Below are 27,500 nucleotides of genomic sequence, written 5' to 3' on the forward strand. Positions count from 1 at the left end.
GAGAGAGTCGATTATGGCGGCTTTTCTTGAAACGGAAACCTGTATGATTTTTTTCCCCACTTACTTGTCGCCACTTCTAGAACTATTTTTTGTTTGTCAGTATAAACTACTTAAATAATACAATATTTTCCATCTCCGCTGTGTACTGTGTTTTCAGGTTAGTAAATCATCATCATCATCATCATCATCACCTTAACTCCTTACCTACCTGAGGATGGGATGAAGTGGGATCCAAATGCAAGGAGAAAGAAAATATAATAATAAGAGAACTATTAACATCATTCCATTAAAAGTAAATAAAATAAATAAATAAATAAATAATCATTTTCACATCAGGCCTCCATCTCTGTACATAATTTTCCTTAATAAGTAAAAATTAACACCTTCACCCCATATTATTTTTGTTATTCAGACGATGTTATTCAGTTCGTGGGAAAGTTTTCGATTTGGAGGGTTTGGGTATAATCTGAAAAACTCCTTCACCAGAGAGAGAGAGAGAGAGAGTTGGAGATATGTGTCCTAGAGTGAAAGGTGGATCTGAAGGGAGAGTTGTGTACTTCCTGGAAAGTGGCGAATGCAGCTGACTGACTCACTCCGTACCGACTCACCGGGCTGACCCCACTGACTCACGCCCGACCGCTGACTCATTGCATAAATAAAATCGTCCGGAGGTATCAGGATTGTAAGATATCACACACACACACACACACACACACACACACACACACACACACACACACACACACACACACACTAATGTTTCTGTAACTTTGCATATAGGTTAAGTGATTTTGTTGTTACGATGAGTTGTTGATAATTGTTTGCCAGAATTTATATTATTATTTTCATATTTATTTTTATTATTTATTTATTTAGTAGTGACGCAAGGTAGAATATATTAAATTCGTCATCGTACTGAAGTGCATAAGGTGTAGTTGCAGGAACACAAGTAGGTGAATAAACGCGGCGAAAGGACTGAGAATTGTGTTGTTGGTGATGATGATGATGCTGTTGTGGTGGTGGTGATGGTGGCGGTGGTGGTGGTAGCGATGGTGATTGTTGTCTGTTAGGTGGTGGTGGTGGTGGTGGTGGCGGTGGTGTTGGTTATGTTGTTGTTATTGATGGTGGTGGTGGTGGTGGTAGTGATGGTGGTTGTTGTCTGTTAGGTGATGGTAGTGGTGGTGGTGGCGGTGGTGTTGGTTATGTTGTTGTTATTGATGGTGGTGGTGGTGGTGGTAGTGATGGTGGTTGTTGTCTGTTAGGTGATGGTGGTAGTGGTGGTGGTGGTGGTGGTGGTGGTGGTGGTGGTGGTGATGGCCTGCAGTGTGACAATGAGCGGGGTTTGAAGGGAGTTTAATAACCGGGTACACAGCCTCCAACTGCTGCAGAGCATGCCAGGCTGGAGCTCAGGCCTGGAGGGGGTAGTGAGGGAGTGGATGTGGCAGTGAGTAGGCAGTGAGGAGTGAGTGGATGAGAGAATGAGTGGGGAGTAAGCAGTGACTGGTGAACGTGAGAGAGGGAGTGAGTCAGGAATGAGGAACGTGGATGAGGGAATGAGCTACGAATGAGGACTGGATGTGAAAATTATTGAGTTAGGAATGAGGAACGTGGATAAGGAAGTGAGTTAGGAATGAGAAATGTTTTTGAAGGAATGAGTTAGGAATGAAGAACATGGATGGAGGAATGAATGAGGATTGACTGAAGGAGGGAATGAGTTGCCTTAGCAATGACGATTGACTGCCCTGAGAGTGGTGGAATGAGTGCTGGATGGACACTTTATGGATAGAACTGTGAATTTATTTTTTATGCAAGGAAGAAGGAACCAATGACAAGGGGCCTGCGAATTGCTCCCTCCAGGAAAAAAAAAAAAAAAAAAACAGAGCCAAATTCGGGATCTATTCATTTCGAGATGCCTGGACACTGCGTTTGAAAGGCTGGAGATCGTAGGCAGTAGGAAAAACAGACAGAGGGAGACAGTTCCAGAATTAGGGCGTAGAGGCTGTGATACGGTGCAAGGTAAGGGCTGGGGGTTGTATGAGTGTGAGGTTGTTGTTCATCCGAGCAGACCCATCAATCGCAGGCAAGCAACCACACCTGCAGGGCCGTATAAATGTTGAGAGTGTTCTATGACAGGGTAAGAACTGTTTGGTTATGTAAAGTAAGTGGTTTTGTGTGTTTGTGTGTGTGTGTGTGTGTGTGTGTGTGTGTGTGTGTGTGTGAGAGAGAGAGAGAGAGAGAGAGAGAGAGAGAGAGAGAGAGAGAGAGAGAGAGAGAGAGAATCGCTGGAGGGCTGCCTCGTTGGTGTAGGTGTCATCAGCTGAGTCTCACCGTTATTTGCGCCACACTTCACTCCTTCCTTTGCTCTCTCTCTCTCTCTCTCTCTCTCTCTCTCTCTCTCTCTCTCTCTCTCTCTTACACAGCATAGAATACCCACGTGGAAGTAGTGAAGAGAAAGGTTTGTGTAAATTTAGGATGGGATTGTAAAAAGGAAGGAAAATATACCTGGAGTATATTAGGCAGGTGCTGTTTGAGGAGGGGAGGGGAGAGGGAGGGGGAGGGGAGGGAAGGGGAAGAATGGAGAGAAAGGGGTGAGGGAGGGTGAAAGGAGGAAAGGGTGTGAGGAAGGAGGGGAAAGAGCGAGAGGGTAGAACTGGAGGGAGAGGGGGTGAGTGAGAGAGAGAGAGAGAGAGAGAGAGAGAGAGAATGAGGGTATGCCAAGGCTGGTATGTGGCGCCAAATCGGTTGGGGGGACGAAATACTGGCGTTTGTTTTGGTTGGTATTTGTGTGTGTGTGTGTGTGTGTGTGTGTGTGTGTGTGTGTATGTGTGTGTGTGTGTTTGTCTTGATGCCAATATATGCATGTATGTTTGACAGTATGTGTATGTGTGCACGTGTGTCTGTGTGTACTGCGGTTTTACATGTGCGTACTGTGTGCCAAACTGCCAATATGTACCTTATGTCCCCTCTGCTTCCTCCTATCTCTTTTGCTCTTCAGGTGTCTCTTTTTTAGATGTTTGAGAGCTTCGCGTGCTTAGTTTCACAGGCTGTATTGTCTCCACTCTACCCCGGCAGCCACCGTCATCTCCACCCATCCTCCTTGCCCCTCTCCATCCATTGCACCCTTTCTGTGACCCTTTCTTATCGAACATTTAGGAGAATTCAGTTCCTGTCCCTAACACCATCCCCCAATAACACCCTTTCTTCACAGGGTGTGCTTATCCCTTAAGGTCCCAGCCTCTCCATTCCGCCCACCCTACTATACTTATTTTTTTCCCCTCCCCACCTTCCTCCTGCACCATACCGACCTACGTAGAACACCCATCCTGCAGCATATTCTAGCCTTCCTTCGGCATGGAGTGTGTGTGGTGTTGTGTGGTGGTTGTGGTGGTGGTGCAGTGGCTTTGGTGGTTGTGGTTGTGATGGTGGTGCAGTGGCTTTGGTGGTTTTGGTGGTGGTGCAGTGGCTGTGGTGGTTGTGGTGGTGGTGGTGGTGCAGTGGCTTTGGTGGTTGTGGTGGTGGTGTAGTGGCTGTGGTGGTGGTGGTGGTGCAGTGGCAGTGGTGGTTGTGGTGGTGGTGCAGTGGCTGTGGTGGTTGTGGTGCTGCCTCGTGTCGTCAGGGTCAGGTGAACTTGGCAGGTGGCGATACTCAGACTCATGTGAACTCCGTCTCGCCCTTCCTCCTCCATCCTCTCTCCCCTCCCTTCCCCTCATTTTATTCCCCTTCCTTCCCCTTTCTCTCATACACCCATTTTTCCTACATCCCTTTCCTCCCCTCTTTCATATATTTTTCCCCTCCCCACCTCCCTTCTTTCTCGCCATGTTTATATCATTTTTACCACCTCTTCCCCCTCTTTTACTCCCTCCCCTCCCATCCCATCCCCCCTTTTACCCCTTTCCCTCCCATCCCATCCCCTCTTTTACCCCCTCCCCCTCCCCTCCCCTCCCCTCCTTGCGTACCACTGGGATGAGCGTGAATGTCAAGTGCTGATCAAGGTTACGTTGTGTATTATGTTCTTTGGTGAAGCCCGGCTCTGTCCTCACACATCTCAACTCTCTCTCTCTCTCTCTCTCTCTCTCTCTCTCTCTCTCTCTCTCTCTCTCTCTCTCTCTCTCTCTCGTCTTCCTTACATCACCACAGCCCTTCTTTTCCTTTTTTATTCTTTACTCTTGATCTTTACTTTCTTTTTCTATCCTTCTTTTTTCTTTCTTCCAACCAAAATTGAAGTTCACTTATCAGAGTTCCACATTTATCATTGTCACCGAACAGACGCGAATTACGTAGCAAATTCTTGAGCAAGGCGAGGCACTTAACCCCCACCTTGACGGAATTAAAGGAAGATCAAGGCGATTTAGACGGAAGGTGACTGGAAAACAAAAGGATAGAGGAAAAGTTAAGAGGGAGATAGGGTTGGTGATTGGTGTGTGTGTGTGTGTGTGTGTGTGTGTGTGTGTGTGTGTGTGTGTGTGTGTGTGTGTGTGTATGAGAGAGAGGGAGATTGTAGTCGAGGAAGGTCGGGAGAAAAAGTGAATAGAAAGAGGTATGAATCAAGGGAAGGAGGGAAGGAAGGAACGAAAGGCGAATGAATGAGTGAATGAATGAATAAATGAAGGAAGAATGGATGGACGGATGGATGGATGGAAGGAAGAAGGAAGGAAGGAAGGAAGGATGACTGGAGGAGGAGGAGGAGGAGTGTTGAGAATGCGGGTGCGGGTATCAGGTGTTTGGTGGTGGCCCGGTTAACCCAACACTGATTGGTGCCACACCCGGCCCTGTCTCCCTCTCCACCGACACCTATGACACCCCCTCCCAGCACGGTGTCAGGTGCCAGGGTGTCAGGACTGGTGGCAGGTTGGAAATGTAGGCAGGTTAATACGTACATGAAGACAAATACTGATGCTGCCGACACATTTTTTTTTAATTGAGTTTTTTTTTTTTTCCCACCTAGGAATAGTTTTATCTACACCGCTCCTCGCACGACAAATTTACTGAGCTGAGATGGCGTCTTGAACTCCTGGTGGTATCCGTTTTAGTTTCTTTTTGCTACTACCAGACGATTTTCTTCATCAAAGGAAAGGAGGTTGATTAAAGTGTATCCTAAGCTGAATAAAACCGTCAGGAGGTGGCAGAGGTAAACCGCAAAAGACGTCCCTGGGCGCAGAAAGTTAGGGCACAGTACCTAATAAAAGCCTGTAGTGGTGTGTAGTAGTGTTAGCCATGTTATTGTAATCGTAGCGTCAGGTGTATGGTCCCAGTTGTGGAAGGTTAGGTGTATGGAAGTCAGGTGTGTGGCGTCAGATTTGGAAGGCGTGGGTCAGGTTTAGAGTGGTCTGGTGGTGGTGGTGGTGGTGGTGACGGCAGGTGTGTGTTTTCAGGTGTGGGATGTTTTGTGGCTCTGTGTCAAGTGTCAGGAGTGTAATTTCAGGTGGATAAAAAACGGTGGATGTAATTTCACTTGTGCATTGCGTTGTGTGTTCAGGTGTGTGTGTGTGTGTGTGTGTGTGTGTGTGTGTGTGTGTGTGTGTGTGTGTGTGTGTACATTCTTCGTTCTATTTATTATATTTATTTTACCTTCAGGCATTTTCATTCGACTTCCATAAGATTTTGAAGTGATTAACTCTTTCAAACTGGTGACGTATTTTCCCATTTCATTCTTGTCTCTAGGCGATTGTATATAGCACTGGAGAATACGCTAGTTATAGATGAATTAATTAACCCCGTAGCAAGCTCCCTAAATTGAAAAGTGTGCCGTAAGATGAATAAAATCCTGAGTATATGGAAAGAATGTAAAGGAAACACGTAGGTCTGAAGGGGCTCTTGGAGATTACCTCGTCATTATTGATCTCCAAACCTTAACAAAGAGAGAAGAGAAAAAAAAAATGTATCTGGATTTAAAGGAGTTGTATTTACCCTATTGTTCTTGGTGTGTCATGTTTTTATAAGCTGGTTTCGCCTTTACTCGTTTGAAAAATCACGTTATCAGCTGGAGTGAAAGCAAATTACTTTACAAATATAATACATTTTTTAAAAGTTGAGTAATAGAATCGATGTGTCCACGGAAATTTGCCAACTTCAGCATTAGTGAAGGTACATACACACTTGACCCAGTAATGAGAGTATTGGTGGAGCTTGTTGCCTAATCCCCTCCTTTCTCGATCAAACCGGACAGATTTGGATATGACCTGACCTGTCCCAGCCTGTCTGACCCACCTACCTCGTCCCCTCGATCCCCTCCCCCATCACATGCACACATATTTCTCCTTACCCTCATCTCTCCATCACATACGCATCTGACTTCCTATCCCTTTCCACCTTCCCTCTCCTTCCCACCTTCCTCCTCCTCCCATTGCTTTTACCAACGTACTTTGATGTGTGTTATAAGGTTCCCAGGAGAGTCACAGGTCCTATATGCTGGCCGTCTGTAGTCTCTTATTGCGTCCTTATGTACTTGTATGATACGGGCTGTTTTAATTCTGGCTTTTGTCACCTTGTTGGAGCTGGTAATATTTCTGCATAGTTGGGTTTGGGTTTGGTTGTGAAAGGTGGATTTACTGTGTGTGTGTGTGTGTGTGTGTGTGTGTGTGTGTGTGTGTGTGTGTGTGTGTGTGTGTGTGGATGGGTGGGTGGGTGGGTGTGGGTGAGAGAGGGAGAGAGAGAGAGAGGGGGGGGGGATCAGATGCGTCGTAGGCATATATTTTTGTGAATATACAGTACTTGTGATTTTCTGTGTTAGGGAAAGAAAACACCTAAGACCCACAATTCTCTGTACTTTATATAATAGATGTTTGTCCTTGCGTATATGCGTATCTATACTTAGCCAGATGGCCTACGCATTGGGGGTAGGGTGGATATAAGGGCGTGCGTGGGCGTGAGGGAGGGTGAACAGGAAGTGAGGCGAGCGATGGAGGCGAGAGTAGTGAGAAAATTTTGTGGGGTGAGAGAAGTGAAGGACGTGAGGGAAATGAAGAAGTAGATGAAGCGATTGAAGTGGGGACATATAGAGAAGTGTGGGAAATGAGAATTATGAGGGAAGCAGGTGAAGCGAGAGAATTGGGGGAATTGAGAAAAGTGTGGGAAATGAGAAGAGGCGAATTAGAAGTGGGAGGAGGAGGAGACTGGGGGAAAGAGGGAGAAGGATGGAGAAAGGACAAGGTAGGAAGGAAAGAGAAGGAAACAGGAGAAAGGAGGAAAAGAATGAAGAAGGAAGAACAAAAATGAGGAATGTGGCAAGAGGAGGCGGGGATGGAGAAAGACAAGACTGAGGAAACGAGAGAGGGAAAGAGTGTGAAGTAGGAAGAGGAGAGGACGAAACAGGAGAAACGTGACAGGGAAAAAAGAAAGAAAAGTGTGAAGCAGGATGGAGAGTTTTGAGAGGTAAGAGGAGAGGAGGACCGTGTGAGGTAGAGGGTAAAAGGTTTAAATTGTCTTTATCTGTTTGCTTACCAGGATTTGTTCAGTCTTGATTGGGTAATTCTCACTCGCCATAAAGCATAACACTGCCCCTGGGGATCGATAAGCCTAACACTCCAAGCGACCTACAAGTGTTGACAGGTGTTGGCTGACTATACCTGTGTATGGAAGAAGGAAAGGAGTGTAGGGAGAGGAGAGTATATAGGGGAGGGAAAGGGAGAGGGGGGCTTGGAGTGGAGGCGAAGTCTCAGGTGGCAAATGAAGAAACAAATAAGAAAGTAGACATGATGCATCACGTCAAAAGTCCACTAAATCCCTTCCCTTCTATCCCAGCCATTGTCTCCACACTTCACTATCATTGCGCATATATTACATCTTGTCATGGCTGTTGTATATAATTTGTAGGTAATAATCATCTTTAATGCTGAGTTTGTCATTCTGTAAATATGCCAGCTTTTTAGTTCTTTATGTCCTAACTATCTCTTTAGCCTCAACAGACCCGTCTTTGTTCCTGTGTCACAAACTAATGGACAGTGAAATACATAATGGTCTAGTCTGCATCCTCCCCATCAGTGTCAACACCATGATCATTTGTATCATGAGGGTGAGGTAGGGTGGACAGGGGAGGTGGGTGAGTTAGTCGGGGTGATGCTGGGTGGATGAGGGAGGTGGGGGAGGTGGGAAAATTGAGGTAGGGTGGACGGGGGAGATGGGTCAGGCATTAGGGTTGGGGCAGAGTGAACGGGAAAGGTGGGTGAGGCAGAGTGGACAAGGGAAGTGGGTGAGGTAACCTGGGTGGACGGGGTAGATGGGTGAGGCAGTAGGAGTGCGACAGGGTGGGCTAAGGAGGTGGGTGAGGCAGTAGGAGTGAGGCAGGGAGAGCTGGGGGTGGGTAGGGGGCGAGACAGGCCAAAACCAAGCTAAATGTGCTCGAGTTCTCAGAAATGGGGAGGCTCGATTCAGCTAGTTTGGTGACGGAGGGGTGAAGGGAGTTGGGGAGTAGGGACAGATCTGCTGGGACGAAAAAGAGAGTGAGAGAACAGCGACCTGGAGTATTGGAAACTGCGTAGGGTGGAGAGATTGGGGGAGTGGTTGTTTTGCAATGAGTTGGAATGGAGGAGGAAGGAAGAATAGGCATGATCGAGAAGAGGTTAGAGAAAAGAAATCATTAAGAGAAAGATAGTTATTGGAGGATGAAAATAAGTAATCGGAGAGTAATGAAGGACTAATTAGAAGGAAAGAAAATATTAAGCGGGAGGCTGGGAGAAAATTAAAAATTAGAAGGAAATTGGGTCATATAGGAAGGATCTTGTGGAATTGAAGAATGAGGTATGAGGGATAAAGAGGTGTGATGTTAGGGGTAGGGAGATGGGGGATGAAGGAAGAGATGAGGGGACGATGAATTGATGGGGAGAGAGACTGAGAGAGAGATGTTAGCCTGAGGGATGGAGGGAGAGAGATGAACTTGAGAGATGGAGCGAGAGAGGTGATCAGGACTGGACGAGGTGAGAGATGTAGGGGGTTAAGTGAGGAATGGAGGGAGGGAAGTGAAGGTTGGAGGGAGGCTGGTGAAGGTTTGAGGAGATGGAGGGCGAGGTTAAGGTCAGAGGAGTGGCAGGTCGAAATAAGCGTCAGAGGGATGGAAAGAAGTTACAAATCTCTGAGTGAAGGGGACGTACGCTCTAGGAAGGTAGGTGAATAATAATAATAATAATAATAATAATAATAATAATAAAATCTTGATATAACGAATAAATAAATTCCGTGATGTATTATTTGGGCTTATTCTAGCATCCTATAGACAGTTTTATTCAGTTTTGGAAAGGCCTCTCTTAGTAAAGGAGGTAATGACTGTAGAATTCTTTATTTCCAAACCTCTCTCAAAAAAAAAAAAAAAAATCGTCGACAGATAACACGTATAAAATATAAAAGATGTTTTCGGGCTATAAGGGTTAATATTAATGTAAAATAAGTTAATACGACATTGGTGCAAAGAGAACAGATAATTTTGCAAAGGCATGACTTGGGGCGAAAGGGTAGACGCAGCAAACATTAATTATACTCTGATGTTTGTGGCGGTGAAATACCATGGCTGCCATTTCATCTCTAAGGTTACAACATACGCCAAGAAAAATTAAAAACAGGACGAAGAAAAACTAGTGACCCTTTGACTGCGAAAGTAAAATCATGGAGCTGTATTCATTCTACAACATGGGGACTTTACGCGGCTCTTGAAAATTTGTAGAGTGAGTTTAGGTTAGGTTTCTGAAGGTTACAAGAATAAACTGAGAGACATTTTTATTGATTTATTTATTTCTGCTACTACTGGGCAATTTTATTCAGTTTAAGGTGAAAAATCTAGAAGTAAAGGGATTATTGAAAGCTGTACTCAACCCCACTTGTTCGAGAAGTCTCTCCCGTATTGAATAAAATCGTCGGTTTGTAGGAAGAATAAAGCAGAAATCAGTGTCATGGGGTTAAAGGGGTTAAGGGGGTGTAAGGGTGTAATGGAGTGTAGTGGGAAGCAAAGGCAAAGCGAGGTTGTGGCCCTGACCTTGTATCCTTGTGCAGTGGTTTGTGTTGTGCGTTGGTGGTGTGGTGTGATGTGGTGTGGTGTGGTGTGATGTGGTGTGGTGTGATGTGGTGTGGTGTGATGTGGTGTGGGATGGTGTGATGTGGTGTGATGTGGTGTGGTGTGATGTGGTGTGGTGTGATGTGGTGTGGTGTGGTGTGCTGGGTTGAGGGGAGCTTTGTCACGTCGCACCCAAGTTAAGTCTAGCTGGGTGACATGTGGGTTGGCTAGTTACATATAGGTGGTGGTAGGGTGGCTGAATAATGTGCTGGTTGCTGGCTGACGCGTGAGGTGGTTGGGTGAGGTTAGGTGACATTATGTAGGCGGCGAGGGAGGTTGTCTGGCTCTGTGGGTGACTGAACGAAGCTGGATAACATGTGAGGTGGTTGGGTGAGGTGGGATGACAGTATGTGGGTAACGAGTGAGGTTGATAAGCATTATATTGGTGAAGCTGGATGAGTATGTGGGTGACTATGAAACGGGGCGGTGGCTGGGTGTCGTGTGGGTGCCTGGGGTGGGGTCGAGTGAGAGGGCGAGGGAAGTCATAACATTTTTACGGCTTTAAAAGAGGTGTATTGCAGCCCCAAGGCCAAATCTAAGCCATTGCATAAGAGGGCTATACTTAAGAGCTGATAAGTGTAATCTTGAACCTGTGTGGGAGGGGCACATGTCTGGTTTTAAATGTAGAACTTGTATTTATCCAACGCGTTTGTTAATGCGTCTTTAACCACGTCACTACGGGTGGTTTTTCCCCCGAGCCAAGTATATTCGTTGGCGGTAGGAAGCTGTGTGTGAAGGAGGGAGGGAGAAATGGAAAGGAAAAAAATATTGTTCTGGAGCTAATGAGTATTATATCGAATTGCTTTTTTTTTATTATTATTATTTTCACTCGGAGCGGTCTTTCCTAAACTGAGTAAAATCGTCTGGCTGTAGCAAGAATGAAATATAAGAGTTTAAGGGGTCCCAGTGGCGCTGAGTCGGTTATATCCACTGATTAAGCAAATTTTCGGTATCAGAGAGTATTTCATGTGTCCTGCTGTTCTCGGCATTGTGACATCGAGACACACTGAAGACTGTTTTCTTTCCTTCCCTCATATTCCCTTGTTTATTGTCCTCTTCCCTCCCTGGCAAGTTTCCCTCTTCCCTTCCTCTATTCTTCTTTCCTTCTCATCCTCACTTCCCCTTCTGTTTAACTTCTCAGCGCGTTTGTTCTGACCTAACGATGATCCCTAACCCATCTCAGCTCAGGTGCTGGCCAAGTGTAGTCAGATTGGGGGGTTGATTCGACTAGTAACCAAGAAGACTCATTCCCACCTCATAACCAAGGCTCTTCAACATTAATGCAACCACATCTTCTTATTCAAGTTGTGGAAGAGACCTGTTGCAGGTGGAGAGAGAGAGAGAGAGAGAGAGAGAGAGAGAGAGAGAGAGAGAGAGAGAGAGAGAGAGAGAGACTAAATTTACCTTCATTCTAGGACTCTCTTAAAACAGGAATAGCTTCACTTTTAGGCTTGAGAGAGAGAGAGAGAGAGAGAGAGTAACTTTACCCCCATCCTAGTACCCTCTTAAAACAGAAATAGCCTCACTCTTAGACGTTCCAGCAAGACGCGAAGGTGGGCTGGCAATATAGTGGGCAAATCTTGGCAGCAAATATACCCTATCGTTTGGGATAATTATCTTGCCTCTACATAGCTCTTTGTAGGGGAGTTCAGCATTCTGGTTTTTAGAGCTCCGAATCCATATATACTCCTGTCGTTTAAAATAATTGTCATCTTCTAAACGTATCTTTTTGCAGGAAGTTTGAGCATTCTGCCAAAATCAAATATGTTCATGTGGTTTGGAGGAGTTGATTTGTTCTAAGTGCTGTGTTTTGTAGGGAGGTGTGTGTGTGTGTGTGTGTGTGTGTGTGTGTGTGTGTGTGTGTGTGTGTGTGTGTGTGTGTGTGTGTGGTTTTATCAGTTACGTGACCATATGTGCCCATGTCATTTAATAGTCCTGTTTTGTAGGGAGTTTGGACATTTTACCAACCCCAGATACATTGCCAGGGTTTGGAGTAATTTTTACCCCCTGAATGCAGTGTTTTGTAGGAAGGTTCAGCATTGTACGTTTGAGAGTTTGAAGAGTAATATTGTCTTTGTTTTGGGGGGAGGTTGTAGCGTCAATTATTCTACGATAATTTTGCACATCGCTGCTTCATAATCCTCATATATACTGCTGAGGCAAACTATTAGTATAAAAAAATAAACACAACATACAAGGGAAAGACACACATGATATACAAGAGAAACTATGGGAAAAAGATAACATGGAACAGAAAGTAAGGGGAAAAGATACACGAAACATAGAAGGTAAAGTAAGGCGTAACATGGATAATGAATAGCATAGGAGCAGACACAACGAAATCCCAACGGCAGGGAGACTAACCGCCCTCCCTAGAAACAGCAACAACTATTACGAAGCAAACGACTACACTGGACCGACTATTCTTTGGTGGTGACGGTGGCGACAGGAAGCGGACGTGGGTGATGGGGGAGAGGGGTGGAGGGAAGAGAAATATGGTAGTGGAGGGGAGGAGGGGAAGGAAACGGGCTTTGGAGGGGAGGAAGGGAAGGAGGGGAAGGGAGGACAGGAAGGGAAACTGGCAGTGGACGAGACGAGGGAAGGAGAGTGGGTGAAAAGGAGAATGGGAGAATAGAATGAAAGGAAAGGAGGAGATGAGGGGAAAGAAGAGGTCAGGAAATGGTTTGAGGAAATAGAAAGAGGGAGGGAGAGAAGAAAGAGGAAGTGTAGAGGAAGGAAAAGGAGGAAGAGGAATGGTAGGGGAAGGAAAAGGAGTAAAGAAAGGAAGGAGAGACTGGAATGAGGGGCAAGGAGACAAGAAAAAGAAGAGAGGAGGGAAGGGGTGACAGGGAGAAGAAAAGTGGGAGGGAGGAAGATGGAAGAAAAGGTGGTGGAATGGAAGAGAGCAGGAGGGACCGGGAAGGAGAGGAAGATAGGAGAATGAGAACGAAAGACTAGAGTTTGAGATAAAAATGACAGGAGGAAGGAGAGAATGGAACGATGAAGGAGGGGAAGAAAATGAGATGCGAGGGAGGGAAGAGATGAGATGGAAAGAGGGTGAGGAGGAAGGAAGAGGAAGCAAACGAGAAAGAATGGAGGTGGGGGAGGTGAGAATGTTGCGTAGGAGGGAGGGTGGGCAATGAAAACAGTTATATGTTGTGGGTAGAGTGAGGATTGCAAATAGAGATGACTGCAAGAACAACAGCTTGGGGCTACACCTATTTCCTTGGCTAGCTAGTGACCATGTGTGTTCCTCTCACGTGTGTTCCCCTGTGGGTGGATTGTGTAAGTGGCTCTGGAAATTCCGCAACACTTCTTCCATAGCGATTTATTCACTGCCCTATGCCTTATTATCCGCGCGTGTGTTCTTGATTCAGATTTTGTCGATATTAGAAAGACGTAATATTTAGCATACAGTGCAAGTCAATAGCAGGGTTAAATAAAATCGCTAAGGAAGAATTGTTACGAAATCTCTTGTGCCAGCAGCAGTACGACTCTGTGTGTGTGTGTGTGTGTGTGTGTGTGTGTGTGTGTGTGTGTGTGTGTGTGTGTGTAGTTAAATAAAGAGAGGATGTATGTAAACAGATGGGTTAGTGTGTGTAAAGGAGTGGGTATTTGGAAAAGTATAAAAGCAAACCCTGAATTATCGAGTAGTTAACCTCCTAAACAAGACGATATCTTTTAAATAATATTCATGATGTATCCAGGTAGTTTTATTCAGTTTTATAGAGGCTTTTCGACCTGGTTTGTTTAGATACGGCCTTCATTCACCCCTTCACTACGATAAAGGTCTTCAGAGCGGAATAATATAGTTAAACGTTAGCCGGAATAAATTGAGAAAAGGACCTTGTGTAAAAAGGGACAAAAACAAGTAGCTGACAGATAGGCAAGGTGGTGAAGAGCAGTGAAAATGAAAATAATGCATCACAATTATAACCACATTTTAAACTGGAAGCATCATAGGCAAAGGTGAATGGAAGTGAGGGACGTGAAGTGGGTCATGAAAGAAAATTGCAGGTAGAAGGTTAATGACTAAAGAATGCAGGTAACGTGTCGGGCTAAATAGGAAGTGGTTGTCAGCTAGAACTAGACGGAAATAAATAGCGATGACGAGAGAGAGAGAGAGAGAGAGAGAGAGAGAGGAGTAATGCTTGAAATATGCAGGTAATGTCGTGAGTTCAGCAAAAAATGGTTGTCAGATATAAGAGCGTGAAAATACAAGAAACACATCCACAGTTTACGTAGCCTAGTTTTATACGGCGCTTCTCTTGCTATGCCTGACCTACATCTTACCATGCACTAGTAAACAAGCGTACACACACACACACACACACACACACACACACACACACACACACACACACACACACACACACACACACACACACACACACACACACACACACACACACACACACACACACACACACACACACACACACACACACTAAATACACCTGCCAACACATTTGCTTTTCCTGTACACCTGCTCGCAGTTTCCTCTCACGTGAACACCCCCCTCCCCTTCCCCTTCACAATCTCCCCTTTTCGTCTGCTTATCCCATTCTCATTCATTACACACACACACACACACACACACACACACACACACACACACACACACACACACACACACACACACACACACACACACACACACACACACACACACACAACTTTTCACTTCACATCAATCTGTCTCACGGTCCTTCATTGCATTTTTTTTTTTTCACAGCTGGCATACTTTCCTCAGTTCAGTGTCTGTCCCATGTGTCTGTCAGTATCGTTCTCACCTTTCCCCACTTTTACAACCACTTTTCGGTTCCTTTCACAACAGTCCATGTATTCCGTAAGTACAAAGGAAAACAAACAACAGTAAACCTATTTGTCTTTTCAAGGCTGTTTCTTTTCTGTTCCATTTTTTTCTCGTATATGCTTCTCTTCCCGTCCCCGACCAGTCTTTCCTCCACAAACTACTACTACACTCCTTTCACACCACCCCATCTCTCTCACCCTTCCGTTTGCAATTTTTTAACCTCGCAACCTCATATACGGTACACCCCTCCCAGTCCCCGTCTCTCCTCTGCCAGTTCCGTTCCCATCTTTCCTCACACCTACACACACACACCTCCTTTCATTTCACACCGGCCCATATTTCACCCTTGTGTTGACATTTTTTTTTTAACCTCTTACGCTACACTTCCCCCACCCTCCAGCTTCCCCCTCTCCCCTCAGCTCCCCCCTCTCAGCTCCCCCTTGTTGTCCGCCAATACCGTTCCCATCTTTCCCTGCATCTGCACACACACCCCTCTCTCCTGCACACCAACGCATTTCTCACCTTCCTTTTACGCCCACGCACACCTTTACCTTTCATGTTATCATGCAAAGTCATCTCGCTTCATCGCCATCCCGCTCTTCTCCCATCCACACCTTACCTTCCCTGTCAGCTTGCGTTAATCTCTTCACTGCAGTGCCGTAGTTTCTCATTCTAGTCAGGCTTCAGTCAGTTATATTTTCAGACCTTGCTCATCCTGTTATGCATCCATGTTACCTCAGCGCCAACCCACAGTCTTCACCCGTTCACACTAACTTTACCTCCTCTCTCATTCTTCCTCATTCTAATTGCTGCAGTGACGCATTTTCTGTTTTCTTTGGCCACCACCAGATAGCTTTGTTCAAGTTCTTAAGCCTTTCCCCCTTTCTTGTCGTCTTGCACACCCCCTGTCTTCTCAACGCCTCCCATACTCTTCTCCCTTTCACACCTTACCTAATATCTTATTCTGGTTAACTACTTTGCTGCGATAACATATTTTCTTGTTTTACGAAGTCCACTGCCAGACGATGTTGTTAGGGACGGCTCTTGTAATGAAGGGGTTAGTACTGCCTTCCCCTCCCCTCGTCTGTCTCCTTCCCCTCCCCGTCTCTCTCCTTCCCTTCACCTTCTCTCTCCTTCCCCTCTCCCTCTCTCTCCTTCCCACTCTGTCCTTCCCCTCTTCCTGTCGCTACTTCCCATTTTCCTCTCACTCTTCCTATCCCCCCCTCTCTCTCCCTCTCCATCCCACATCCCCCCCTCCCTCCCTTCCACACCTTGCCCCACCTGGCTGTTACCTGACAATATGCATCATTTTGCTCTTTGACAGTCGAGCACACACAAACACTATCTTTTGGGGCCAGGTAGAGAGGCCAAGGTCAGTTTGGGTCACGGTGTTTAAATATTTGCTGAGGGAATATTCTAGACTATTGACATTACGAATTTGTGTCACAGGAGTTGCGAGGTGTAAGATGCGTATATATTTATGTCAAAGAATCATATTTGTGCTAATGATTTTGTAACAGGTAATAATTTGACATTAATATTCATACAGTAATTATTTTTATATTTGTTAGTTCATGACTGTACTACGTTAATATCCATCGATGTAAATTATTACTTTTAACCCTGAAAAATATTCATCAATAAGTGATGTGATTTTTAGGGTCTGTTAGTATGCCAGGATTTATAGCAGTATCCTGTTGTTCATTTAAGTATTCTGATCCTCCTTCACAGGGGATCCTTCTCTAGTCCATATCCTTTTCCTCTTGAGATCCTTGTGTCCTTGCAGTCTACACTTTTTATTATTATTATTATTATTATTATTATTATTATTATTATTAGTCATAGGATTGTAAGGGTGGTTTTATGGTCGTGATTTGTTTTTCTTTTATAAATTGAAGTTAAGGCCTTGTTACAGATGTTAATGAGCAGGTTCTATTATTATCCCACTGAAAGTATTGATTCAGTAATGGTGGTGTTGATGATAATTATTCCCTTGTTTGTGTTGCTGTTGTTGTCGTGGTTATTGATGGCAGTGTTATCGGGGCCGTTTATGTCTTTTTATTATTGATGTGTGTGTGTGTGTGTGTGTGTGTGTGTGTGTGTGTGTGTGTGTGTGTGTGTGTGTGTGTGTGTGTGTTTACCTTACCGTGCCTAATTGTGTTAATACAGGATTGAGTCAGCCTCGTACTGTGTGTGTGTGTGTGTGTGTGTGTGTGTGTGTGTGTGTGTGTAGCTTTATGGCTGTGTATTCTTTTTATCTTTTTTCATGCTTCCTGGTGGTGTGTGTGTGTGTGTGTGTGTGTGTGTGTGTGTGTGTGTGTGTGTGTGTGTGTGTGTGTGTGTTTATCGTTATGGCCGTGTATTCTTTTTATCTTTTCCTACTTCCTGGTACGGCTTTTTGTCCATGGTCGTTGTTATTGTGTTCCTGTTTTTGTTCTTTTTTGTTCTTTGATGTTCGTATTATCAGCCTATGTTAACTCTGTCATTACAACTACTTCATGTTTTTTTGTTTTTTTTTCCCTGACGATTTTGTTTACATTGGTGTTAACAGGAGTGAGACGTGAAAGGGTTGGGGTGAAAGGATTGGCATGATATGTGCAGCCGCTCTCAATGAATAAATAAATAACAAGTAAATGAATAACTAGGTAAATAAACGCTGATAATATTAATGATGATAACGATAATGATGATAATAATAATAATAATAATAATAATAATAATAATAATAATAATTTGGCGTGGCTATATTGACGTGGGACCTTGACGTCATTCACTAATCTTGGCTACAGTAACTGAAGTGAGCGGAGATGGGGTGAGGTGGGGATAGGGGCGACTTAACGGTGGGTGAGGATGTTTGGGAGGCTATTGCGGGCGCTGACAGTCTGCTAGAGTGTTGTGTTAATGTATATGTTGATTTTAATAGTGATCTTAACTCATTCACTGGCACTGGCAAACCGGAGGGAGAGGATGAGTTTTTACAGGTGGTGATGGATGTGATTACACGCGTTAATTGTTCCGGTACAATGATTGATTAGCGATACTTCCCCGAGGTTATGAAAAAAATTTGTAATTCTGATAGCAGATGGAGAATGGCAGTATTTTTATTCTCCTGGATGTTATTTGGAACTTCCTGATCTAATAATAATCATATAAATACAGATACATATATAGATACAGATGGACGTTTAGTTACAACAATAGATACTGGTAATAGTCGCACGCAGCTGGGGAAAAATGAATCGTAGGTGAAATAGGACTGACAGATTAAAAGTCGGATTTAACTGTTAGATTGTTCTGGTTCCCTTCAACTGAATGTCATCTGATGCTACACGTAATTTAACCCGTCAGAGCCTGGTATTGGTTCACGTCTAATTTTGCGGAGAAAGTACTTATCGTAGTAACTTTCGCCCACCAGCTTATAGTCGTGAAGCTTATAGGTCCTTACTTTAGGGTTCTCCAGTTAATTAATTTCGAAAGTAATGTTCACTGTCTGTTCCTGGTTGACGCTGTGCTGAAAAGGGTTAAGACGAAGGAGTACTACTAATAATACACACACACACACACACACACACACACACACACACACACACACACACACACACACACACACACACACACACACACACACACACACACACACACAGAGAGAGAGAAGTGAGGAAGGAGAGAAGGGATGGCAGAGGGGCGGCAATCAACCTTCACCTTGGGATGCTCAGCGTGGCAGTGTTTGGCAAGGAGCACACCACATGATGTACGTGTGTGTGTGTGTGTGTGTGTGTGTGTGTGTGTGTGTGTGTGTGTGTGTGTGTGTCCAATTATTGACCCTCTTTGTCTTTCAGTTCTTATATTTTCCAAACCCTCTATTCCGAAGCCAACTTTGTCCTCCTCGCCTCACCTCATCTTACCTTACCTTACCTTACCTTACCTTACCTTACCTCACCTCACCTCACCTCACCTCACCTCACCTCACCTATCCCACTTTCACTTCATTTGTATTCTCTTCATCTCAAAGCTTCCATCGCTGTCTTCCTCCTTCCCTTACGTAGCCTTGCCTCCTTGGATCATCCTCTCATCCGCATCAAAACATCTTCCATCTTTAGGCTGGTACCACACAAAGTTTCGCGATCGCTCTCTCCTCCCCATATGTTCTGCTTCATCCTAATATACCCATTTCTTCTTACTTTACATGCTCTTTTCCTCTTCCCCTTATATAAACTCTTACATAAACAGTGTCTCCCTTCAACCTCCACACTTACTTTTCACTTACACTCTCCCTTCTATCGTCTTTCATTTCCTCTTTTGTCATGCACGGCCTCTTTCTGTACTTTTCCATCACACTTTGGCCTTCTCTTTTTCATTTTTTATTTCCTCTCGTCGTCATTTCTCCTTTCCTCGCCTCCTTACGCTCCATGCATGCCTCTCTACCTTCCATTGTTCCCTCTCTTCCCCCTCTTATTCTGAATTTCTTTTTTCCCTGCCTTCCTCCCTCCCTGTATCACTTCTTTCCCTCTCCTCCTTTCCCTCCCACCCTGCATTGTTTTATTCACACTTCCTCCCGCCTAAATTGCCTCTTTCCCACATCCTCCCTCACCTCTCTCCCTCCCTCCTTCGCCTCCCTCCATCTCTCCCTTCCTCACTCACCTTTCTCTGTCTCTCCTTCCCATCCACCCTCTCACCCTGCATTGCCCCTGCCTCATCTCCGTCCCTCCCTTTCACCCTGCATTGCCCCTGCCTCATCTCCGTCCCTCCCTCTCACCCTGCATTGCCCGTCTCATCTCCGTCCCTCCCTCTCATCCTGCATTGCCCCTGCCTCATCTCCGTCCCTCCCTCTCATCCTGCATTGCCCCTGTCTCATCTCCGTCCCTCCCTTTCACCCTGCATTATGCCCCTCTCCCCGTCCGCCAATTCATCAGGACAGGTGCCAGGTCCTCGGGGAATACTTGGTGCCTGTGTCAGTGTCTGAATCAAGGCAGACAGAGGGCGCCGCCGAGGGAAACAGTAAATATAGCCGTGAAGGGGAAATAAATGCTCTTATACGCCGCGATGGGGTTGGAGTGGACAGGAGGAAGTGGGTTGGTGGCTTAACTTAGAATAAAATGCATACCCAGATGAAGACAGAAAACCTTAGAGAGAAAATAATAAACTCTGGATGAAACCAGTAAATATAGCCGTGAAGGGGAAATAAATATACGCCACGATGGGGTAGTGTTGGGAGTGGCCAGCTGTAGGAAGTGACACGATGGCTTAAATTAAATACATACCTAAAATAAAGTACACACTACGTAATTTTAGAGGAAGAAAACACAAAACTCTAGGAAACCGGTAAGTATAGTCGGAACAGGGAAATGAACTGCTCACACGTAGCTCTGTTCGGATGGGCAGGAGGAAGTAACGTGGTGGCTTAACATTAGAATACAGTCATCAGAATAAAATACAAACTCAAAGAATATTATTCTTTCGGCGAGAAAAACAAGAATACACCCGTGGGTAGATAATAGACAGCTTAGAATGCACCTGGCTGTGTTGGGCGGGAGGAAGTGGCGTGTTGGCTCAGAATAAAACGCATAGGAATAAAATAAAGATACAGAACTTCAGAGAGGCAATGCGAAAGGAGGAAGTGATTTTATGGCGAAGGAGGGAGTGGCTTTATTGGGAAGGAGGAAGTGGCTTAAGTTCCCAGTCAGACACCTCTCTTCAAAGCTGAATAAAATGTAGTGGTGATCAGAATACAGTATGAACTCCCGTGATGGATTATGTGATGGTGGTGATGATGTACTGGGAAGCTGTGTTTTGGGAGGTTGATTATCAGTGAGGGGATGATGTATCGATTTCGGTGATAAATATTCAGTAGTGACTAATTGTGTGTGTGTGTGTGTGTGTGTGTGTGTGTGTGTGTGTGTGTGTGTGTGTGTGTGTGTGTGTGTGGGGTAGCAATAGCGTGGTAGGTGTGGTAGCAGTGGTGTGGTTGGTAGGAATGGTATGTGGTCATCTGGCACACGACAAGATAGCAACATATTTCAGCCATGAGTAACACAATCTTCACTACCACTGTCCTCTCTGCTGTCCTCCCCCTTCCCTTTGGCCCTGTCTCCTCACCTTCATGTTTTTTCCTCCATTTTCCCCTCATATTTCTCTCCCACTGTACTTTATAACCTCTCTCTCCCCCTTTCATACTCCTCTCCGTTTTCCCACACACCCCTCTCCTCTCCTCTCTCACGTGTTAATATTCCTCCCTTCCCTTCATCCCCCTCCACCTCCTACCCCTCGTTCCTTCTTACCGATCTCTCCATTCCCCTCATACCTCTCTCTTCTTCCCCTCACCTCCTCTCCACTTCCCCTCGCCCCCCATGCTTCACCCCAGCTCTCCTTTCCCTCATCCCCTTCTTGTCTCACCATTCTCCCCCTACTCTTCATACCTCACTCTTTCCCTCATCCCCCCTTCCCCTTCCCCAAACCACTCTCCCCTCCCCTCTGGCTTTTTCCTCTTTCCCTCAATACTTTCTACCCCTCCCCCTCACACAATTCTCCCCTTCCCCTCGTTCCCATCTCCCCCTTAGCCACATACCTTTCTCACCTCTTCTGCATGTACCTCTGTTTCTTCACATCATACCCAATCTCCCCATTCCCCATTGTTTACATAGACTTCCCATATCTAACCATGCACCCTTTTACCCTCACCCTTAGTCCACTTGCCCTTCACGTCCCCTTCCTATAGCATCCCTTTGTTATCTGCTCCTTTCCCAACCGCTTCCCTGCTCTGTCCTGTTCCACACATTATTTTTCTCATTTTAAATAAGCTTCGCAGTTTACCTTTCCAGTGTATCTTTTCATCCTCGTACATTTAGGTATTATTCTGGTCTTTTCTCTTTTTTTGATGCGATTTACACATTAAAATCTTCAGATAACTTCTGTCAGATTTATTTCAAGATTGATTACAAGGACGAGGAAAAAAAGTGAGGGTCATGGGATGGTAACGCGAGACAGGACAATAACAACTTGGGAATCCCAATAACGAGACAGATCCCAGAGGTCGCTTCATGGCCACGCGAGAGAGAGAGAGAGAGAGAGAGAGAGAGAGAGAGAGAGAGAGAGAATGTATGCAGTAGTTTCTGAAGTATCCTATACCTTTTGAATATACAACAAAGCCTCACCATAAACCATTCACACCCTGTTGTAAATTCCAATGTTGAAATTTTTAAAGCTGGGTTATCATTATCTGTCACTAAACATCGCTTTGTCTCCTTATCTCTGGGTTGGGCATCGATGACCAAGATGAGATGGTGATAAGAGAAGTGGATATTGATCTTACCCACAGACGTACAGTAAAGGCAGGAGAAGGGGGTGTAATTATCAAGTATCTGAACTTGATATATTGTGTGTGTGTGTGTGTGTGTGTGTGTGAGAGAGAGAGAGAGAGAGAGAGAGAGAGAGAGAGAGAGAGAGAGAGAGGCTGGAAATAGTCGGCCCTCGTCCCACCGCGGCTCCCTGGGTGAATTTGGCACCGTTGGGGAACACATTAATCCCGTTGGAAAATTATACTGTTTACCTTCCGTGTGGAGGTTAGGGTGGTGGCTTGACTGGACGATTGTTGAGGTGGTGATGGAAGTGGAGAGAGAGAGAGAGAGAGAGAGAGAGAGAGAGAGAGAGAGAGAGAGAGAGAGAGAGAGAGAGAGAGAGAGTCCTCGTTCATAAGTCAAGGATCTGTTTCAAAATATAGATTCCTGACAGCACTTTTTTTTTGAGGGGGGGAGGGGGGATGCAAACTGTTCAAACCTGCCTATGACCTGGAAATGAACGGACCTTAACATTGGCTCTGTTCTTTTTTATTCTTTTCTTTCGCGGAGGGAACACTCTTGAGGAACTCCAGCATTTAGTTCCTTCTTCCTTGTGTTAAAAAAATACAGGTGTTCAGTACGCTCTTATTCAGTTTAAAAAGAGCCTTAGTAGTGAGGAGATTTCCTGAAGTCTCTCTCCTTAAGTGTACAAAATCGTCTTAAGATGGCAGTAACAATAAGTACGTCCTTGAGGTGAAGATAATTAAGGTACTGGTATTATTCATCTATGTATATATGTGAGACATGAACGTACCCTGCCTCAGAACTGAACTGTACTCATTCCTTTTGCCTAGGGGGAATGAAAATCCCTCCCAAATATGCCATTCATTGGTAACCATCGGGTGTATGGCGTCAGGACACTATCTGCATCGTTGTCTTTGGCAGTGTTCATTGTAAGGCTGCTGCTGTTGTTTTTGTTATGGTATTTGCGAAGTTAAGATTTTACATGATAATTTGCTCATGTTTATTTCCTTTTTAACGGAGAGAAATCATATCTGTGGTGTATCTTATTAGTTAGTCTTATGGTATCTTGCCAGTATAGTTAGTAATATGCTAGCGTCAGAGTTCCATTATTGAGTGACCTATACTAACACCATATTGTGGAAGTTAGGTCAAAGAAGTGTTCCTGTGTGTGAAGGTTATATCACGTGTGGCCTAGCGCCGGGTTTGCTTCACTCTCTTTCTCTAGCTCTCTCCCTCTCTCTCACTGAGCATGACAGTAGTGACTCAGCCCCCCCCCCTTCTCCCCTCCCCCTCCACGACCCCCGCTCACCTACCTCTTCTGGGAAAGGAATGTTGGCTCCCTGCGAGCTCTCGGCAATATACCCACGTGCCCTGGCGCTGCTTCCCTCAGTCCCTCGCTCTCAGGCATCCAGTGCTTACCATCCACCCTCCCATGTCCTCAGCGCACACCGTCTCTCCCATATCTTTTAGTCTTGGTGACGTGAATGGCGAAAACACTGTTCATTCCAGTGTGAGGAAAGTTGATCCCCCAGACTTTTTACTGCAGTGTGTGATGAAAGCTGACCCGTACCTGTTGTTTTATGGTGTTTGATGTGATTCACTGTGATTGACGTAGTGACATCTTAATCGTTCAAGTGTTGGTTCTGGCAAAAGTTTAAACGATGGTCAACTCAGTGGGTAGAATGTGCGGGTGTGGGAGGACAGGGTGTTGTGGTGATGACTGTGGTGGTAGCGAGGGCGGGGGAAGTATGGTAGGTTCCACAACACCCAACGGCGGACAGAATGGTGCTCAGTATTCGAGGCAGTGTGCGGGGGAGTGGACGTCTGCCGCCGCACCAGCCTCGCCATTGCTCAACACGCACTCCTGCACCAACAACTCACACCCAGATATCTTCACTGAGTTGCAGCTGAAGAGTGGAGTGTCGGTTGTTGGAGCAGTGGGAGGTGATAGTGGCAGTGACAGCAGTAGTGCGAGGGGGGGTTGTGTTGATGGTGGGTGTGTTAGTGGTGGTGTAGGGCGAGAGTGGAGGCGACACAGTGCTGCCGACCCTGCTGCTGAAGGCACCCTAGCACGGCACGTGTGGTCGCATCGCAGGATAGCTCGATCACTCTCTAGGGACGGATTTTTCCCCACCCCTAACGAGCATCACCCAGCCTTACTGCGGCCTCTCGCGGCTCTCGGCGACCTCTCAGCTGCCTACCCTGACCTACCTACTCGCCTCCAGCACCTGAATGATATACTAACGTGCAGGGCGTCCAGGCAGCCGGAGGATGGTACTGTGCTCACCCCCGAGGACACAGCACTGCTGACAACGGTAGCACGGCTGCGGCTGCGGCAGGCAGGTCAGGCTCTACCCCTGCGGCGGCCGCACTCAGTCTCGGTTCAGTCAGCCCCAACCACCCCAGAAAGTGTAGTGAGCACCCGATGGCCGTCCCTGCTGTCCGTGAACACTGAGCACACTACCACCACCGCCAGCACCAGTGAGTGGCCATCTAGGACGTCGTCACTAGTATCGGTAGCCTCTTCCCTCCCCGACGACGACACCACCAGCTCTCTTGCCGACGACGACGAGGAGGCATTGGAAGAAAGAAGGATGGCGGGCGGTGACCTGGTGGCCCAACTGCCGCACTACGACCACCATGCCTACCACATTTACTACGGTAAGACTCCACCATGCACTCTGTCTCCGATAATTCCTTGCCGACACACCAGCCTTCCCCCTAATCACTATCCGATGTTTTTCGTTTACATGTAGGGACCGTATGCTTTAAATCACGAAAAGAAGTACAGCTCCCTATTTAAGTGCGGTCAGGAACGATGTAGAAAAGGAAAAAAAAAAAAAGCATCATCTTCGTTACTTGCTTCGTGAACTATCGTAAACTTTGAGAGTTTTGATTCGACCTCGCAATTACTATTTCAGCGTGCGAGCCAAGGCTCCAAATGTCCTGCTGGGCGAACAAGGACAAGGGGGAAACAAACAACCCACCAGCCTGACCGGCGGAAGAATTGGACTCCAGGTGCACAGGGTTTCAGTGTTAAGGCAATGTTACCCTGAGTGTAGGAGTGGATGAATGAGGAGGAAAAACAAACTGATCCCACCACTCTGACCGGCGGAATTCAAACTCTGGGTTACCGGTGTTGATACAGTATTACCTTGAGTGTAGCAGTGTCGGCAGGTGCATGGAGGGAGTGTAGGGCTGTGTGGGGGGAGTGTAGGGCGGTGTGGGGGGAGTGTAGGGCGGTGTGAAATTCAGGGAGGCGGAGAGGATGTGGCGGGCCTTACCTCAGCCCTCGGTTGAAGGTCACTCTTTGTTACCACGCTTCAGGCTCTCCCACACCTCGCCCTCCACACCTGCCTCACCCTCGTACGTCACCCTTTAGCAGGTTTAGGGCAAGTCATATATCGCCGTAGGAAAACTGAGTAAGCCAGTGTAAGGAAGGCCTAGATTTATGGCGACCAGAGTTATCATCATCATCCCGTCTCTTTCACACCTGCATTTGAGGTGAGGTAGGGTCGAGAAAAGAGGGAAAAAAAGCTGGATACTGGGAGAACTAATTAGCAACGTGCCCAAAGAAATGGGCACTTTCAGAATTCAAAATGCGTCAAAAGTAGAACAGGGGATGTGTCAGAATGTTTGAATATTCCTTTGCACTCCGGGTTTCAGTAATACGGCCGCCAGTTTTCTCTGGGGCCCAGCAGTTCTACATACAATTATCATCAAGGCTCCTACACGCATGTATTCAACGCTCCTACATGCATACATACATATATACAATTTTCAACGCACCAACATACGTACAGTACATACAGTACATATCATCAGCGCACCTGCATGCATATCTTCAACGCTCGTACATACACATCTTCGACGCTTCTACATACATATCATCTTTCGCATCACTTTCATATAAGAAGCGTCACCAGTGCCTCATTATGCAAAATGCAGTAATGTTTCAACCATCCTTCAGTAACACCTTAAGCTTTAGTCTTTGTCGATTTTGAGAGAGAGAGAGGGGTCGAGGAAGAAGGCATTAGAAAGCGTGGTAAACTGAGGAGAGTACGGTGCCAAAAGTACGATGTTGAGTGACTGTGCAGGAGTATGGTGTGGCAGGTGTTGGCGAGGAGGTAGGTGGTGAGCCCTTGGGGGAGTGAAGGAGAGAGGGGGAATAGGGGGAAATTCTAGCGTGACCGTCCCCCTCCTCTCTCCTCCCCCTCCCTTCCTGTCCCTTCCCCTTCCTTCCCCTCCAGTCCCACCTGCCGCATGTTCACCCCTTCCGTTCCCCTTTCTTCCTCTTCCTCTCCCTTCCTCTACTTTGTTCCCTTCTTGTCCCTTCCCTCTTTTCCTGTCCTCTTCTCCTTCCCTCCCTTCCTGTCCTTTTCCCCTTCCCTCCCTTCCTGTCCTTTTCCCCTTCTCTCCCTTCCTGTCGCCTCCCCTCCCCTCCTCTCCATCCCACCTGCCGCCTGCTCACTCCTTCCGTTCCCCTTTCTTCTTCTTCCTCTCCGTTCCTCTACTTTGTTCACCACGCCTGTCTTTGTTCACTCTCCCTCCACCGTCCCTCGCCATAAGATTTACTGATGGAAGGCAAATATTTAGTTTAGTAGGCCTAGTAGTCTCCCAGGAACAATTAGCGTGAATTTATAAAGGGTTTAACGAGTGGATTTTCTTACTCCTTAATGGTGTGTGTTTGGATATAGTCTTGTCGCCTTCTCTTCTGCTACTCATTTTCGTTATCAGTGGAGGCTTCTTACCAGCTCTTTTTATCGATTTACTTTTGTTAATGGCACGTAAATAATGTGTTGTTTGTTGGCATAAAAGAACATTAATGATTACCACACTCCGCCCACTTTACCTTGGCCTAAAACTGCCATCCTCTGTATTGAATGCGGAGTTACAGTGAGATTAACATTGGAACATGATGCTAGTCACGAAGAAGTGCTACAGAGATGATGTAGAGCCATAGTATTGTCTTTTCCTGCCTCTGTGCTGCGTGAAATAAGCTGCAAAAGGATAAAAATTTAGGCCAAGCTAAAGTGAATGACGTATAGTGAAAAGTACGGTGTCAATAACACTATAAATCGCTGAGAAACAGGGTACCAGTGTTAGGCTAAGTATTCACGTGTTGACATGAACAGACGGGAAAAAAAATAATGATCACAACTTTCCGTCATCCATTTTGAAACAGTGGGCGAAATGTATGAAAATATTCTCCATTGCCTACTCGTGGCCAGGAATTTAATCAGTACGACATGAAGAACTTAGGCAACATAAACAGTTCATTCAGAAAAGAAATAAACGCAATAACAACAGCGGGTACCTGTGTAAAGATCTTGTGTTGATCAATTGT

General features: G+C 45.8%; 1 protein-coding gene across 4 annotated transcripts in view; it reads left to right on the plus strand.

Moving 5' to 3' along the window:
• gus (splA/ryanodine receptor domain and SOCS box containing gustavus) overlaps positions 1–27,500 on the plus strand; it is a 173,613-nt gene that overhangs the window by 133,618 nt on the left and 12,495 nt on the right. The window contains exon 1 of one of the 4 annotated variants that reach the window (XR_013899071.1): positions 23,533–24,814. The exons of 2 other annotated variants lie outside the window; for them this stretch is intronic. Coding sequence is in view for 1 of the 2 variants with exons in the window: in XM_080279734.1 (XP_080135860.1) it covers positions 23,815–24,814 (1,000 nt within the window). In the remaining variant the exon portion in view is untranslated. Of the gene's footprint in view, positions 1–23,532; positions 24,815–27,500 lie in introns of those variants that run through there. One more of the 4 variants, XM_080279734.1, reaches the window with a different exon arrangement.

The sequence above is a fragment of the Coenobita brevimanus genome, chromosome 80 (genome assembly GCF_032717465.1).
Source record: "Coenobita brevimanus isolate Jiangsu-jjx chromosome 80, ASM3271746v2, whole genome shotgun sequence".
Lineage (NCBI taxonomy): Eukaryota > Metazoa > Arthropoda > Malacostraca > Decapoda > Coenobitidae > Coenobita > Coenobita brevimanus.